Source organism: Crocodylus porosus, unplaced genomic scaffold (genome assembly GCF_001723895.1).
Source record: "Crocodylus porosus isolate Cpor-Errol unplaced genomic scaffold, CroPor_comp1, whole genome shotgun sequence".
Lineage (NCBI taxonomy): Eukaryota > Metazoa > Chordata > Crocodylia > Crocodylidae > Crocodylus > Crocodylus porosus.
The window spans coordinates 193,610,901-193,629,989 of record NW_017728886.1 but is presented as its reverse complement, the minus strand read 5'-3'; the positions used below and the strand labels follow the sequence as shown (position 1 = coordinate 193,629,989).

Sequence of the window (19,089 nt, the reverse complement as noted above, 5' to 3'; positions counted from 1 at the left end):
CTTGCTGGGATCCTATGATCCCTGCTGACTTCCTGCCCTGGGGCAGGGGGCTGGACTTGATGATTCTCCAGGGTCCCTTCCAGCCCAAATGTCTATGAAATCTATGAAATCATATAAACCGCTTTCAAAATGGCTGAAATTGATTTAAGACAAAGCTGAATAGATGTAGTATCAGAATTAACTGATTTAGGTTAAATCAGTTTATTGAACTTCTATCCCAGCTCCCCTCCTGATTCAAGTTAACTCACAGTCCCCCAGCAGTCCAAGATACTTTGCACCTCCCCTGCAAACCTCCACTCCCAGGGTGGGCGGGCTAGCCTTGGGCCAAGCTGCTGCTTCAGCCCAGCAGGGAGGTGTGCTTTAGTGCCCCACAGCTTCTGGCCTGGCCCACTGCAGCCATGTGGCTACATTTCCGGAATCAAAAGTGAATGTCTGTTCACTTGCTTATTGGTTTAATCTATGCAGCTTAGACTAACCTGTGAAGATTGAATTGATTCAGCCTTGGGCTTTTTGACTGTCAGTACTTAACCATAGGGCCCTCATGATGGTTACCATGCCAATAAGCCATCTTGAAAACTAGGCTTGCATCCTCTTGTTATTGTAATTCCACTAGGACCCTGACTGGTCAGCTCCTGACAGATGTATGTGGGAAAGAGGAGGAAGTAGGGTATAAAAAGCCTTTCTACATGTGGGCCCTCAAAGATTACACACCTTGCTTGCACTTTAGGACAATGATTATGCTCTGTTGTGTTAGCCACCCTCAAGGTGAGCCCTCTCAGTACCCAACCTCCTAGAGAAAAAGAGAGAGGATAACCCCCCGCCCCCACTAGAGCTTCACAGAAGCTGTTGGTTAGTGACAGTTTCTGAATGGCCACCACTGAGTTCCATCAACTCTGTTTCTGTTTGTAATAAACATTGAAAAGTTTTCATTTAAAATCATAGTAATTTTATTGCTGTTACCCCCATGTGCTCATCTTGAATCCCTTCTTAGGTCCTCACCACAATCCACCGTACCTTTAGGAGCTCTCCCCTTGTATGCAGGAAAAGCTGAACCAAGTGTGTGTGGCCTCTGACTTACTCCCCTGTCTTATGCCCATTTTTCAGATGAACAGCTTCCTAGCTGCTGAGCTATCTTACTAAATCAGCTGGGAAGATCATGCATGATAAAAGTCGCTGCTGTGAATAAAGGAATCTCTGGAGCCACTTCAGAGGAGCTATTAATATCCAGCCATGTCCAGCCTATTTTATTTCTTCCCATGCTTCCAAAAGACTAAACATCAGAGCTTGCTGCGGGGAGATTCAGAATAAAACAATAGAGGTAAAGTTACTGCTGGGTTCTGGGTTTTTCACTTCCTTTTATAGAGCCCCTGAGTGCAGCCGGGAGTGAGGAGAAGAAAAGCAGGTTGGTAATCTGGGTCTTAAATCTCTCAGGTGTGCAGAATAGAGACATGAGGAGCAAAAGTAATAAAGTTAGAGAAGAGGCAGGGCACCACTTCATCCCCCTTCTTTCCTGATGTCTTCAGCAAGAACCATTATGGAAGGATGTAGTGGGTGAATCACCAGACAGGCAAGTCTGAAGGGAGAGGGGTTGTCAACAGAATATATTATCACCACCCCACCACTGCGCACTCTTCCTGAGATCCCTCCCTGCCAGTGGTCACGGTCCTTTGTGGGGTTGCTTCTCCACAGCCTCCAAAACTGATATTTGTGTGGGCAGTGGGAACACAAATGCTTCTCATACAAATGCTGAGTCAATCGTGATCAGCTGTGCCAACTCCAATTACAACCTACCTGTTGCATTCAGCATGGGAAGATCTGTAGCCAGAGTAGAGGAGGAGTTTCTTTGTAGAAACAGGAAAATGGAGTGGGAGTGTGTCAGGGTCGGCACACTGTTCATTAAAAGTAAATGTAATACTGGTAAAATACAATGATTTGCTTTTCACTTACTCTATGTCTCATCCTTTAAAAAAGGGGATAAGTTATATTAGCCATATTTGAAAGCCCTCTTCTATGCCTAAGCACTTACCAGGGGCACTTCTTCAGAAAGAAATACCAGTCCAGCTAAGAAAAGCACAAGTACAGGACAAAGGGCCATTCTGTTTGCAATCAATGAGCTTCCATGTCAGCAACTAGAAACTTACAGGATTTGTGATTTTATATTCAATCTCCTCAAATTAGGCTTATCAAATAGCTTCAAACCTGCTGATTCTGATTATTTGCTTAGTAAATAATAAGACAATAAGTAACCCACACAAACATGAACCTTGTCTGTGGAGATTAGTCTGTGTCATCTCCTGTGAAATAATGCAGAGGGCTCTTTCACCTATCTGCACCAATGATTTCTAATATTTTATTCTGTATAGCCTATTCCCCTGATTTTTATTCTGTTGTTGATCTTGTATGGTATGTGATCTTGTTCACTGTGTCAGAAAATACTTTTTCTCATTGCTCTTATAAAAATGTACTTTCTTGATGTCAGTAAGGATTTTGCATATCATGGGAAACATTCTCAGCCATGCATTCAGCATTCTTCTTTCTGATGAAAGCTTTCTTCCTTCTGATTTCCTTCCTTTTGTTAAATGTGTTTGCTAAACTACCCCTACCTGAGCCCTGAGGTGTCCAGATATCTTTGGCTCTACCAAGTCTTTGAGCTCTACAGATTCCCCCAACCATGATCTGAAACAACCTTTCAGATCATCTTCCACTTGTACCTTTTACAGCTGATGTATCATCACTGAGGAGAACCTAAACACACCAGAAATGTCTTGCCCTCCTAATCTCAAAGGATGTGGCTACAAAAGTTTGCATGAGTGGTGCCAAGCCAAGCAAATGTGAAGGATTTTGAAAGTCCTGGACAGAGGTTATTTTAAGAAGTTATAGAACCCTAAAATGAGAGCTTAATTTTTCACACACATACAAAATGCCTGCTCCAATTTATATTAGATTTAGGTGGATAATATATATGTAGTTATCACGTTAATATTTTTATTTTAGAATATTTTTAGCAAATATAGTGTTTTCTATACACAGTGAACAGATGTCATATTCATAAAGCTTGGCAATGGCAAGTGCAAGTCAAACCTATTGTTTTCATGCTTCAGAAATCGAAAGCTTTGCAAAAACCAGATGCCTTGGGCCACTATTGGACCTGTCCGCTTGCAATTTATTAGAGTTGTGTAACAAGGGTAGAGCCCAGAAATGAGGTAATGGAACATTTAAATATTTTGGAGGAGTTATTTAACTTCTGAATTCACTTGAAACTTCTTCATCTGAGCAAGTTTTTGCTTTGCAGAGTGTAAAAGTCAGAAGACATTGGCAAGTGGGCACAGATTGTTTCTGAGAGGTGTCGTTTTATTAGCTGCCTTTATAGTCCCTGCAGTCCAGTAGAACAAAGCTTCTTTTACTTTAATTCATATTCAAGAAAACAGGTTAATTCATCAGTTTAGAAAAAGGATTTCCAACTAGAACTCTTTTATCAATTATCTTTAATTTGAATTGAATCACAGGCATAGTTAGCCACTAGCCAGCCTACATCTTGACCTCTCCTTTTTTATGATCTTTTATGATTTCCGTGAATAATTCAGATTCAGGACAAATAGGATTTGATCTATATAATTTTGGGCCTATTTGGTGTTGTAAGTGAAGGTAACTCCTGCAGTGTCTTTTTCTTACAGTCTTGAATGAGCTCATGTAAGATTTCATGGAAATATTTAAGGGACATAACAGCATATAAGATAATTATGTATTGGTTTCAGGCAGGAACTACTTTTCTTCCATTAATTCAAACTAGCAAGTGCAGAGATTTATGAGAGGTCTTAAAGCCTATATAAATTTCATGAATTCTTCAAGTGTTTGAATATGCTTAGCATTTTAATTGCAACCTCATGCTGAAAACTATCACCCTGTTCATTCTACTTGTATATTTCTTTTCCTCTATGCTTCAAATGTCCTGTTTGCTGCTGGGATTGCCTCGTATATGTTTTATGAAAATGGTGTGTCTTTCTCATTTGAGCTTTTGCCATCATCATAGTCTAAATAATGAATTAAAAATGAGTTATTTCATTAAAATAATTTCTATTCCTGTGTATTAGAAAGAAAATATAGCTTTTTGCAGAGCACCAGGCAAAACATGACTTCTTTTAAAATGCCAGGCCTTATACATTAAGATAATGGATGGATCATTTTCTTTGGAATGGGGGAAAAGGCACCAGATTAGGTTACTGTAATAAGCCAAGTGTTCATTTGCCTCCTATTAGTGGTTTTCCAAAATTCCTTTCATACTTCAACACATGCCATCCTTCTTCTGAGCAAAGTAAAATACTACATTTAGAATAAAAATTGTTTTAAAGAGGAAACATTTATTGACTTGCTTGAGATTTTAGTCGGGTTACAAAATGCTAAAAACTACTATTGCAAAAAGACATGTCATTATCAATAGAAAATCACCTCCTCCTAAAATCCTACAGTATTTCTATCAGTGGTGGATATTCTGGATGATGACGCCGTATTTATTCTTGTGGATCACTGACAACAGCAGTGGTTGAATAAGAGAAAGGACTTAAGAGAGCAGCAATGGTATAATGACGGTGACCGGAATCATTAGCAGTGAAAACCACCTGGAAAAGAAAATATTTGTAAACTTGAAGAACAACATATGTACTCTGAAACAAACTCAGTGTTCTGAGTTATTCTTTATTTTCCATATGTATCTTTTGCAGATGGGTCAATATTTCAGTTAACAAGTTTGCCTTTCATTAATAATGCACCCTGATAAATAAGATACAAGATACACTAGCAAAGCTTTGAAGAAATCTAAAGATTTTTTCAACTGACCTCAGTAGGTTTTGACTCAGGCTCCAAGCCCTCTAATATAAATCTATTTATCTTGTGTCTCATCCATTAGGATTGCATAAATTAATATAAGGTAAAATTAGCAGCTTAAATAACAGCAAGATGTATACAAGAAAAATAGTGTGTGCTTCTTAAATATAATAATAATATTTATATGCCTATCATTCTAAGCATGGGGCCACAAGCCAAGAAACCCAGAAGGAAGAATCATACTAAGCTTTCTCTAGTATTACTTAACTCTCAAGAAATTTAGATAGAACCACCTTTAAAACCCTTGGCTAATTTTCCTTTCCCTTACAAAATGCCATTTGCTGCAATTTTTTCTATCACATCATTTAGAAGTAGTCCAGGAAAAATCCACTCTGAGCTTTACTAAAAAATGGTGTGCATGCAGAACATTATGGTTGCCTTTTCTGAAGAGACGCATCATAAGAAAGAATGAATTTGTTTTCAAATCACTGAACCTGAGGTTTCTATTCAAACCAAGAAAGGACCCTTTCTCCCCTTTACAGTATTTATTCACTATTTGTTAACTAGAGTTTTCTAAAGCCCTGCATTCCTTGCAGTAAAGATAAAAGTATTTCCACGCTGCAGGACATTGTAGTTTTAACATTTTTAGTTATGCATTGTTTTAAGTACAGGGTCTAATTGTCTGCTGGTTAAATGGGTCCAGCTCCATTGATTTCCATGAGGGTAAGCCCATTCATACTAGCGGAGTACGTGACCATTAACATGAAAAAACAGTGGCTTTATTTCTTTTGGATTGCAATCATTGTAACATTTAAATTCCTAATACTGTTCTTTTCACATTAAACGGACAGTTCTTTTGTTTTCCCTAGTTGCTGCTCTACACAATATCCAAAGACATTAGATAGATATATTCATAAATACTCACATCAGCATATTCATGGAATGGGGAAAGGCCAAGTGCCTTCCAGTATGAGCTGGTGTCAAACTCAACCCTGTATATTCCTTCTACAAATTTTTCATCTGATGTGAGCTCATGGACTTCCCCAAATTCTGTGGTTTTCCTGTGGTAAGAAATGTTCACGTGAGAACTTAGCTTACAATTCAGATGCATAACAGAAGCAGTCAGTATGGACTTTTGAATAAGCTAGATGGTATATGCCAAGTTGTTAGGAATATACTAAACCTGATCCTTGCTACCAGCATGGTCTTTGGTGTTTACTTTAAAAGATATTGAGAGTCCCATGAAACAGATACTTAGAAAAAATATTGTTGTGATAAAATGAGCTCTGCCAATTGGCACATTAGAGCTGAGCAGAAAAAGGGAAATATTTTTAAATAAGACTTGTTTATTAACTATTAGAACAAAAGGTAAATGCTTTTAAATGTAAGAACTACTGAAATTTAAGGAGTCTCTGAATGGTATTTCCTATAGTTTAGTATCACAAGATATTATTAGCATGTAATAAAAACATCAAGGAACCTATGTGATGGTCAGAGATCCACCGTGCTAAGTGCCATATACATGATTAATAACAAGAATCCCCATACCAGAGTGTTTGCAGCCTAAATTAAGAACCAAGCATAGCAGGTAATGAAACCAAAAAGCAGAAGGAAATAGGAGCAGGACTTAGCCATTTACATGTGCAAATAATACGCCTGAACTCTGCATGGAAAATTCAGGTTCATTAAAGTGCTCTCAGGCACACATCTGAACATGTGCCCATCAGAAGCAACAGGAGCAGTAAAGTCCAGGGCCGCTCCTGCCCTTCTCTGTCCACCTGCAGCAGCCAGAGGGAGCCTTAGGTGCCAGTCCCAGGCTGGCAAGGGGCATGGGAGCTGTTCCTGATCTCCGCAGAGCAGAAAGAGCTGACCTGGCTCTGGGGGCAGCTGCCTCCCAGCCATGTGCACCCAGAGCCGGGACAGCTCTCCCTGCCCTATGGAGACCAGGACAAGTCCTGATCTCCATGTGGGCTGAGAGATAGTTGCCCTGCAGCTGGGACAGCTCCCTCTACCCTGTGCAGATAGAGGCTTAGCCAGGCAGCAGTGGCCTCTTGTTGCCTGGGCTTTACTGGGTGCATATTGCTACCAGTCAGGGTTTCCATGTCCACTCCAGCACATTAGTTAATGCATCATTTTTCTGGTGCCAGTGAAGATGGAATCCATTGTATTGTTTCTGCTTCCTTTTTCTTTCTGACCCTCACCATCTAATTTTCTTCACTTGTCTTAGACTCAAAATTAATTATTGTAATGGACATTATCCACCATCACTCACTGATGAACGGATACTATACCATATATATCCATACAGTGGAGAAAAAGTATGAATGAAGGAGGGTTTACGCTAATTAAAATGTAAACTGATTGTGTACTTATTTTTAATTTCCCTTAGATTAAATCCTACTCCCTTGAAGTATGAAAAATTCCCAGTAGGACCACAGTTTGATTGAGCATGAATAAAACATACTGTATCTAATATGAGCTTAAACCTATCCAAGTCTATTATTTAAAATGGGACTTCTTATGAGAGTGCCAGATTTTATAAGCAGTTCCTCCAAAAATGTGTTTGCTTAAAAAAATTACTAGTTCCTCTGGTTAACTTAGTCTGTCTGTCTCTCTCTCTCTCTCTCACACACACACACACACTCTGAATAATTCATTAAAATGTTGAATCACATAAACCTATATATAACCTACATGAGCATGTCTACACATTCATTAATTCACTTTACGTAATGCACATTAAATCTAGTACCTCCAGGTGCCTCAACACAAGTGCAGAGGCTGCTCTGACATGCTGAAATCTTTTGAGATGCTGCGGCATTTTAATTAGAGTGGCTATCAGAGCCACTTTAAAGCACTGCTGCCTCCACCCCTCAAGCACATGTTAAAGTGCCCTCCAATGTGAAGTACTACAAAAATGTGCATTAACCTACTTTAATGCCCATTAGCTAAAGGGCACTTTTTTGGTGATGTTTTAATGCTCCTTAAATAAGCCAATATTCACTGAAGCACATGTGTAAATGCACCCACAGTCTAGCTATGGCCCAGTTGCAAGTAAAAATTGATTCTGAATCAAAATCTTTTATCAGAATTAGCACTAAATTTGGGGAAAATTTGAATCCAAATTTAATTTTCCAGTTCAGCTATATTTTTATAGTATATATCTTTTATAATAGAGTCCAAGTTGTGAACGATAAGAATTTTAGGGAACAATGCAGTCCAGATTTAGACCACATGGCTTAACCCTGTTCTAGGTTTTGTCTGATTTAGCAGGAGTTGTATCCAGGTCTAAATCACTCCATGGGTATATAGATGCAAAATATGAATGGTGGCCTAATACCAATTGAGAGTGCACTGGGCAAGAGACAGCTGGGGGTGGCTGAGGAGTGAACAGAAAGCTACAGTAGCTTTTAGAAGTATATTGCAAAAAATTGGGTTTGTTGCAAAAAGCAGCAATGAACCCAGTAGCAGAAGTCTCTTATTAGGAAATTGTATGTTTTTCCTTACATTCCTGTGCTGATGGTGGAAGAAGGTTAACCTACATGAAGCAGTCTCTGTCTTACTTTTCAAACTTTTAATAGCACCTGAGTAAGCTGCTTTGTTAGGAACAGTAAGCTGTTACTAAGGTTTCCTATAAACCACTTTAGAAGTTGAGATGATTATATTCTTTGGAAAGAGCTACAGCTCAACATTTGCATTGATATCACAGGTAGAATGGTCAAATGTTCCACAGCACTCAGTGGCATTTCCTTCATTCTGAATCTTCAGAAAGTTTTAGACCCAGCAAGGTGCATACATTCCCTCATCCACTCCTTGAATGTTAAAACTGCCAAATGCTCTTGCTTTTGGACCTCATTTGTCCACTTGCCATGGCAGAACTAGAGTGGCTAACTTCCAATTTGGTAACCCACATAAATTTCTGGGTATTGTCTCATTGTGTAAGTCACATTTAATCTCTCTCTGCTTTTGCTCAGTGACTAGATCCTGTACCTTTCTCTGCACTTCTCAGCTGGAATTAGCTTTCCCTGCATACTTTTTTGTAAACTGTGTTTCTATTAAATTTCTTATAAAGTAGCTGTCTGGTTTTCTAATGATCTGTCTTTCTTCTAATACTGTTATTCCAAACCCAACAGCTTTAAGGTACTAAGATGTAGGAATAAGATTAAAAATAACAGTGATTGTATTAACATATAACCAAAAAAGGCACCTCTCCATTAAAAAAATAGGCTTAGAACTTTAGGTAAGCAGAACGTTTAAAGTTTTGACTTTCAAGGTGACATTCAATATATGGCATCAAAACTTCCAGCACAGGACAACAATGTTAATAGTGGATTCTTACAGTTAACTAAGAATATTTTATCAGCATGGATCTGTGCAGCCTCCACCCCTTATAAAATGTACAGCTTAATTATGTGGAGGTACTAAGCTCCATTCAATTCAAAATTGATCCAAAGGTTCATTTATCAATTTCTCTCTTCTACTGTGGACATGTGAATGGGGCATCCTAGAAGAAAATAGGATATTTTCCTAGAAGAAGACATTCCTATATTTTCTTTTAATATCCTAAAAGAAAAAACTCTTCCACCCCGCCGAAAAAAAAGAGTTGTGACCATATAACACAATATTTTGAACCAAAACAAATCTAGGATAATTTCTGCCCAGGGGAAGATCATGTCTTTGCAGAATAACTATTCAGTCATGAACAGTCATGAGTCACCCTGAGATACTGCCTTCTAACATCAGGGTTCCTTTTTTCATGGCAAACACGTGTGAGTAGCCATGCCTTATTTTAGTCTCTTTTTAATTTAACCTACCCATTTTTTAGACATTATTGAGCATGAGTTTATCTAAGATCTCTCAAGTTGTCACACCATTCATTCTTTACTTGCATTGGCTTTTGGTTTACGTATAGGACAGAAAAGCACAAGCAGAGTGAGACTGGAACTCCATGGCCTTATAGTATTCTTCAAAATCTGTGCTCTAATTAGCCCATTTATCTTTGCATACTTAGAAGTTTAGTTTTTCAGTAACTTTAATAACGTATGGGTGCTAAACTTTAAATAGCCATGGCAAAGATTATTCCCTGATTTGACACAGCCTAGAAATGGTCTGTTGTTCTGTCCCTAGTTCTGTGATAAACTGCACCTTCATGTACTCTTAACACCAAGAAAATCCATGCTTTTAGTTAGTTCTGCTGCTTAACAAGTTCCCAAGCCACCAATTTCCTTCTCACCTGATCATAATATATTTTGAGTTGACCTGCCATAATACCCATAAACAAAGGGTAATTATGGTGGATCCATGTTGGAAAGTCAGAAGATTTTGAGTGGAGTTCCCCAGGGGTATATCCTGGGCCCAGTATTATTCAATATGTTTATTAATTATTTGGATGCTGGAACAGACAGCTTCTTGAGCAAGTTTGGAGATGACCCAAAATTGGAAAGGACTATAACCTCCATGGAGGACAGGAGTGCAATTCAGAAGGACCTTGACAGATTGGAAAGTTGGGCTAAAGCTAGCGGAATGAAGTTCAACACTGACAAATGCAAGGTGTTACACCTCAGGAAGAATAATCAAAGCCACAAATACAAGATGAGTGATAACTGGCTAGGTGGCAGCAATATGGAAAAATATCTAGGAGTCTTGGTGGATCGCAGACTCTAGGGAGTCTTCAGTGAAATGAAGCCACACAAAGGGCAAGTATGATTTTGGTCTGCATTGATAGAATCATTAAGTACAAGACACAAAAGGTAATAGCACTAGGTAGGCCTCATATAGAGTATTGGGTACAGTTTCGGGCTCCACATTTTAAGAGAGACATGGACAAGATAGTGTTGAAAGGCAGGTGGCAAAAATGATAAAAGGCTTGAAACAGAAGCCACATGAGGAACTAGGCATGTTCAGCTTATGGAAAAGGTGCTTAAGATGGGACATGATAACAGTCTTCAAATATCCGAAGGGCTGCCACAAAGATGAGAGAGAACATCTTTTCTCTCTTGCTGCAGGGAGTAGGTTTGAGATTGAAGCAAAGTAGGTTTGGATTCATTATCAGGGGGAAAAAAAAAACCCTTTTTCACTGTTACAACAGTGAAGCAGTGATTTCACCCCTATACTGCCTATGGAATCACTGGAGGTGATGAGCAAGAAGAGGTTGGGTGAGTGTTGGCCAGGACTGATCTAGAAGTAGTTATGCCTATGCTATACTATGGGTCTTTCCCATGCTTCTGAGATTTGCTGTTGCCACATGGGCCAGGAAGAAATTTTTCCCCTCTCCTGTTCCTACACATCAGGGCAATTTTTTCATCTTCCTCCAAAGCACGGGGTGTTAGCTGTAGCCAAACCTGGGGTTTTTAATTAGCCTATGCCAGTGCTTCTGCTGGGACTAAAACCTAGAGGTTCCTGACTAGAGGATCTTGTCTCTCTATTTAGGGTCAGACTCATCACCACATTTGGGATCAGGAAGGAATTTTATCCCATGGTCATACCGGCACAGACCAGGGTGGGGGTTGCCTTCTTCTGTAGCCGGATGTGTGGACCTCTTCCGTAGCTCTCTCAAGCATATCTTGACAGCACTTGCAGCAGAATCATTGTTCCCCTACTTTACTTGTGGCAAATTAGGGTGCTATGCTTTGTGGTTGTGTGGCAGGATTGCCTGTGTAGTTTGAGTAATAGATTAGGAAAAAATGTGCTTGGGGTGGCATTGATAGGGATAAGGCTGCCTCAGGCAGGGGGTTGCACTAGATGACCTCCAGAAGTCTTTTCCAGCTCTGCTTTCCTATGATTATATGAATATTTCTTACATACACCGTAATAAGGGAGAAGGGATCCAAGCATTAACCTGCTTTTAAATTATTAGGCAGGAAAACACAATGAAAGTCTTTCCTGAGGAAGCTGGAGTAAATGGGTTTCTGGAGGAATCGAATACATGGACCCACCACTTGAAGGCAGGCCTTAGATATATTGCTGTATCCTGGGGTCCTGAATAGCAACTGGTGTCCCTCTATACTCTTTACCTAGTGTTTTTTCGGCTGCTAGATTTCTGTGAGAGCAGATTTGGTGATTTCCTTCCTCAACCGCCTCTCGGTCTTTGTTCTGTACTTGCCTATTCAAACATGGCATGGAGCCAAACTTCCCAGCATGCAAGCAAAAGCCTTCATTCAGGTCCAGCTGATTCATCCATGAGCTCCTAGGCAGACAGACCTCCAAAATTTCATGGCATGGACTAACTTTGAATATCTCTTTGCCAAGAAGTAAATGGCATCAGGGATGAGCAGACTTTGTTGGATTATTGTTCATATATGTTGAAATAGAAAAGACTCCCCATCTCCCTCAATAAAAAACCTCCACCAGGTTTTGCTGTCCAAATTTTTCATGTTTTTTTGTTTTACTCATTTCTGAGGAAAATGTTATTTACTGGAACTGTTGTGCCCAGCCTGGCAATTTGTAATAACTTAGTCTCTGAAATATATCAAATATAAGACATGTGGGAAATGCCTACTGCAGGGACTAATGCTTACTAGCATAAGTAGTTACATTGAAATAAATGGACCCACCTGCTGCCGTAAGCACAAAGGGACTGCTCTAAAGCTTATTGAAGTCAATGGGGGTCTTTTTTTTTGATTGGAAAGGGCTGTGATTCAGGCCATACACCTGAGCTTAAGTGTTTTCAGGATTGGACTCCTAGGGGGAAAGTATAATTGTCAGACAAATCAGCTATTCCCTTCAGTTTCTCACTGCCTAGTTTTCTCTAGATGTTCCTGTTTCATCTACCAAATAAAGCAAAAGAAAAATCTATTAGTAGTTTTTCTCCTTCTGTCAATGCTCAATTCCCACTTGTAATCACTGGGCCAATGGGTAATTGCAAGCAAACAAAAATACTTAAAATCCCCAAGCTGATTTTGAATCAATGTAGGTGACAGAGAATAATACCAAATTCCCTGATTTAGGTTTGGCTCAAGTTATTATTGTACTCTCTGTATTGCACAAAATGTTTGGGTCTAAAACTGCTATTTATCAGGTCTTGTAGCCCAGGTAAGACCTGTAACTTTATCATTCTGCGTTGTTCTACCTTTTTAAAGTAGAAAATGACCAAACATTACTGAAAGCCTGGGTTTTTTTTTTAAATGTCTAGGTCCACAATTTTTGTCATCTTCTAAGGTTATGTACAAGCATTACATCTAGATCAGCCTAACCAAGGTTGGGTTGATTTAAATGGCCAGGCATGCAGGTGTTTTTAGAGTTTAGGTCACTGAAAAATGGCATGCCCTATCTAAAGTTAGTTCACCTCATGGGGCTAACCTGATCTGAAATGGGTTATCCCAGCCTTGTGGATGCCTGAACATGTTCGTAGACAAGGTTCTTTGGGTGAACATGTTCACAGCACAGCTCCAAGGATGGGAAGCCCATTTGCCACGGCCCCAGGGCTACACTTTTCCTAATCCCAAATCCCCAACCCTGACTGAACTACTTTTAGCCCCCAAACTACCCACTCCTCATGGACCCACCAGTCCCTCTGCCCCCTTCCCCGAGTTACTTTGGGTTGCCCGCACAGTAAAGTAAACTGGGTCCTGTGAAAGCTTGTTTGCACCTGAAGTCAACAGCATGTATGAAAGCATGGCATGAGATGTACACCTAGGGAAGAATGAATATGCAGCCACACAAGAAGGAATATAACAGAATAGTCTATTTATAAAAATACTAGATTATATTCCTTCCTCTTATTTCCTCAGGGAAAAATGCCCAATCCCGGTAGCCTAACAGTATTTATTTATTTATTTTCTTTTTTTATATCCTGGTCTTCTAAACTCATATTTAGGTTCCTAAAGGAAAAATGGATTCCTGCAGCTCCCATTGATTTCATAAACACAAGGCAAATGCTAATTAGGAACAATGTTGCTAAGTAAACTGTATTGTTATATCACAAAGATAAGCCTGTTTAACAGTGACACTGCTGCATCTTTTCCCTAGGCAGATTGTACCGAGCGACATTTTATGTATACTTTTAAAGCTGCTTCTTATATTCTATAAAATAATATAGATTTTCTAGTGATGATGGGAAAGGATGCTGTGGTTTTAGAGACCATTTGAACCATTCCATTTCCCTCATAAGGAAATTGGCAGGAATATTAAATTTGACATGGGATTTGTCGTCTTTAAAATATTTAAATCAAGTCTGAATTCTGCTTCTCCCATATTACTACCAAATGTTTTGTTTTTCCAGGTCTGCCAGCTATGTTGTATTGCTTGAATAGGGGAGCGAAGGAAGTTTGTAAGATACCTAGAGTCCGGCAAAACAAACAAACAAATAACTAAAACCCTCTCTCAGCAGGATGGCTTCATGATTTGGGTACATACTTGGGATTTTGGATTCCTGTGGTTCAGTTTCCTGCTCCACTCCATATTTTTACATGACCTCTTGGACAAATCATTTTGGGTCAGATCCACAAAGGCATTTCCTTGGGAATGACCTTTGTGGATCTCAGACCTAATTCACTCATTCACTTCTGTTCCCAATTTTGTTTGTGACAATGCAATATTGCAAGATGGTAAAGTTCTCAGTAATCACAAAAATAGGAGCCATGAGAGTGCTGTGAACAGAGCCACAAGGAAATACTGTGGACCTGATTCTATTCTTGGCTCAGTGTAACCCTGAACACACTAATTAAGGAGTTGCTCCTGTCTGACCCTTTCCTAAGTGACAGCAGTGGTGGAGATGGCAGGTACACTGAGTGTCAGGATGTTTAGGGCCTGGTAACAAAATTTACAAGAGGGCATTTCCCTTGCTTTTCCTTTACAATAAAGCCGTGGTCCCTCCGTATAATAATATGGTTCGTCTGGAGTATATATAAATACCGGCAAACAGGTTGCTACCTTTTTAAACACAGGTAGAGCAATAAGTTGTGGAATCAAGAAGAACAGTATTAAATATACCCCTACTAAAGTAAAATGAAAATCTCAGTGATGTGAACTGTCTCCCAACATAGGCCTGATCCCACTTATTCAGTGTGCTTTGGATTAGGCCCAATATGCTAAATATTAATGGTAGAAAAGGGATTAATGAAATTATGATAATCTTTGAATTAATGCCAAAAAAGAAGTTGCTCTTCAAACAGAGTCTTCTCTTTGTATCCCATCCTATTCTTTAAGACACTGAAAACTGTTTCAGGGTACATCATCACTTACCCAGCAGCAAATTCTTGCCAGTCTCCATCTGAAGTCTTTTTAAACACTTTAATTGCTACATTGGCAGCTGGACTTCCTCTAACCGCATCCAGAACCTTCACCATAAGTGGGCATTTGGAATCAATAGAACCATGGGAAACCTTGGAAAGCAGAAAAAATATGTCTAATGCAGTAAACGTGTTGGGGTTATTCACCACATCTACTAAAATTCCTCCTCCAAAGAGCAAAAGAGTTCTTATTGCAAAATAGCATCCATAGCAGGGCATATTCTAAGCCTAATTATATTTTATGCTCCATGGAGTTCATGAATAGGTGTTTCTTATACCTGGATAACCTAAGAATAGGTGCATTCTGCCACTTCATGGAAGTTTTGCATAATAAATACACAAATGTGCTTAAGACGATATATAGTTCTGGAAAATGTTATGTTAATTAACATTCTGGGAAAATATTGGCTTCTCCAGCTTTGTTATTCTGTGATTAATTATCAGTAATTCTTTAATAAAATGTCCGATCTGAGGAGCACATGCTTCATAAGTAGCACAGGTGTCCTGGAGAGGCAAGTAAAAATTATCCCCATTAGACAGATATGGAAACTGAGTCAAAATTAAGTGACTTGTCTCAAGACAATACCAAAATGGACAACAGTCACCTAGATCCCATCCCCTTGCCTTAAGCAGATGACTTCGGATAATCTTAAAAGGGACTTCATCATTTTAAATAAAGATTGTAAAGAAATTACATGAGAAAATGGCAGTAGCAAAAAGCATTGTAGCATTGTTATGGATGAAGGAATTTGTTTTGAGTTTTAGTTTAGTAATATAATATTCATATAATAAAATATATAATGTCTGTGCATCAATTTATACTTACTTTTATTATATTTTACAGTCCTTCAAATTCTACCCCCTAAATGCAGAAACACTTACCAGTGGGGCAGCTTCAGTCAGAAATACCAGTCCAGCTAAGAAAACGAGAAGCATAGAATGAAAAGCCATTCTTCTTGCTTTTAATTTGCCTTGGTGCCAGCAGCTAGAAGCTAATGAGATTTGGGATTTTATACCCAATCCTACAACAAAACAGGCTGCTTGTCAGGTGCCCATATGACTCCAAATCTGCTGATTCTGATTATTTGCTTAGTCAACAATCCAATCCTATAGTTGTTCTATGCATAGGGTTGCCATTCAAGTCAATGGGGGGTTTGCATGTAAAACTAGGATCATTAGAGTTAAGAGAATAAGTAACCCACACAAACATGAACCTTGCCTGGGGAAATTAGGCTGTTAGAATACCCTTCATGAAATCATAAAAGCAACCTCTGCCTGTCTAGCTATGTTGCTGGTTATACAAGAATCTATTTTCATTGCCTTCATGTGTGCAAGAGAATTTCTCATATATTTGCTTTTACATTCCCTTTCCATACTGATGTTCTTGATGACTGGTTGCAAGTAAAACTGACATTTTCTTTTTTGACACAATTTAGATAAAATATGATACACTGTTGCACAAAAAATAGTGTGGGTGAAACCCTAGTCCAATTAAAACAATGGCAAAGCTTTCACAAACTTCATGGTGGTTTAACTCACAGTTTATTTGATGGCAAGTTGGTGTGACCTAAATCAAAATAATGGCTTCTTTTTTGTTTCAGTTTTTGTATCTGTCACTCTTTACTTTTCATCTCAATATATGAGTGGTTTTTATGGTAATAAAAATCAGGATCAAGTCCCTTTTATATTAAGTGCTGGTCAAGCACTGAGGTACAGAAAGGGCTCTGCTCATGAAATGTGAAATGGTTGCATTCTCTATTCACTTTTCTCCTGTGCAACAGGACTGCATAAGGCATTAGCCAGCTGGGAGTCAGGTTTAGTTTACGTGGAGTGATGGATCTTGTCAGGTAAAAAGTCTACTCTCAGATCAATGTGGCCAGTCTTTGCTTTGATATTTTCTTCTCCCCGCACATGCAGGTTCCTTGCCCATCCATGGAGTTCCTGCTCGTGGTAGGGAAGTAGAATATCTGTGAGCTGCCAGACTCATGGGCAGGCAGAATGCTGCTGGTTTCTCTATGCTAGGATGACCGCATGTCCTGTTTTAAAAACCTGTCAGTGTGATCAAAGGAATGCTTTTATCCCATTTCCAAAAAACTCCACTCCTGAAATGGTACATGGGGAAGGGGGCTTGTAAAACATTTTTCCTGTTTTGAGACTACAGAAATATGGACACCTTATTCTTACCAGGCTCTTTATAAGGATGTTAGTGGGTAAAACAGGAAATGTTCTCATTTTTACCAAAATACCAACCTGGATTTAGCATTGGCTCACACTGGCAACTGCTGGAATATATTTCTTTTATCTCCACATGAAACGTCTTCCTGGAGGGATACTGTATTTGAAAGATGCCTATTCCTGTCTTCAGGAAACCTCTCTATATGAATATCAGATTTCATCTGCATTATGTTTTCCTTTTTCCCTTAACATTAACCTTTTGGAACTAGAAATGGACAAAAAGTTATGAAAATATTCTATCTCATTTAAAATGTCAAATATTTTTCTCTGTCTTGTCTCTCACTGTGCTGCACAATCTGAACCAGTATTCATCTCCTGACTACCAAGTGGCCCAACATGTTGGAGGGTATTGATATATTTTGTAGACAGACTAGATTGCTACTTCAAATCTCTGCAGCCTACAACATCTCTGGAGCCAGTGGATAGACGATAGATTCTGGGTTCCTTTGATCAGAAAAACCTGGGGAATTTAAATAGAACAGCCAGCCATATGCTTCTAAGGACATTACCAGGGGAGAGTCACCTACCTCTTCCAATCTGATACCACCAAAAGTAAAAATTATGGTATGGATCAAGGAAAGAAGAGTAAGTGATTTAGGGGGATTGCTAGAATTGGAGTACAAGGCAGCTTTAAAAAAAGTACATCTTGGAGTCAGAAGATCTGAGGAAATTAAGATAAGAGAGGGAGATGTGGTAGATCAGAAAGAGATAAGGATGTGCCATATATAGAAAGTTGGTTAAATGTGCTAAGTCAGTATGTTCAGTACTTTGGCATTTGTATTTGTCTGTATTATGTGTGGAACACAAGAGCCTTTGAATGTCCTGTCTCATCAATTCCAAAATTTTGGGGAATATTTTAGGCATTGGTGGGCAGAAATCTATTGATTTGTAGGACAAGAAAATTACAGGGGGAAAATGGCAGCAAAATAGAAACCTGAGTTTCCCTGTCTGCTGCTTCAAGATCTTCTATGAGAATATAAATCAAACAGTGGGTGGTTGGCACCCATTAACACCATCCTGCACAGCCATACTCCCTACTCCTCCTCCCAGCAGAGTTTAACACGATGACCTTCTGGTGCCTGAAATGATTTATTTCCTACACAAAGAAATTATATGGGTAGGAAAGGAAACCTAAGGAAAAGGAGAAATTGGGTAGACAGCCTCTGGCATAGCAAGAAAATGGGGTACATGGGGTGAGAATGGAGAACACAGAACCCCTAGGAGGGGCAGATGATGATATGTGGCTTGAGGAAAGGGGTACACATGGATCCCCCTTGCCTGGGGGTGAATGGGGACCGTTTTACAGCAAAGGGGAGCATACATCGCTCATGGAGGGAGGGAGAGTCAGGGATCCTGGTGCTGGGGGGAGGCATAACGGGGAGTGGGGAGTAAATAGAGCTCCTGATGTGGGAGGAGACTGTAAGGCTTGGGAGAAGGAGGGATGAGGTGCACAAACACAATAGCAGGTGTGAGACTGAGGAGGCTTTTGGGAGTCTGTGAAAAGGAGGGAACTAAGAGAGTGGCACACAGCAAGCTTGAGGGGAGGAGTGCAAGAAGCCCCTGGTAAGTGTAATAAGCTCAGTCTTGCAGAACTATGAGGTACACAACCCCCTAGTTGTGGAAACCGTTGGATAATCCTCAAATATGCAAGCTTTTCAGGGCTTAGCTAAATTCCAAATCATTTGAAGTTTGCCAGTTACTAGTTAGAATTAATACATGTCATTAATGAAAGTATGTTACCTATTTTGAAGCTTTGTAGGGTTTAAGTCAAGAACAAACATGTCCTGTTCTTGTTTGCATCAGA

At 39.4% G+C, this 19,089-nt stretch overlaps 1 protein-coding gene across 1 annotated transcript; it reads right to left on the bottom strand.

The window, feature by feature from the left end:
* Positions 1 to 4,338: 4,338 nt before the first annotated feature.
* TTR (transthyretin) lies at positions 4,339 to 16,172 on the bottom strand. Its single transcript, XM_019547398.1, has 4 exons — positions 15,933 to 16,172; positions 15,004 to 15,143; positions 5,747 to 5,882; positions 4,339 to 4,616 (listed from the first exon to the last, which is right to left on the bottom strand). Exons 1-4 carry the CDS (start codon positions 15,999 to 16,001, stop codon positions 4,509 to 4,511), a joined length of 453 nt encoding a protein of 150 aa, XP_019402943.1. The 5' UTR covers positions 16,002 to 16,172; the 3' UTR covers positions 4,339 to 4,508.
* Positions 16,173 to 19,089: the final 2,917 nt, after the last annotated feature.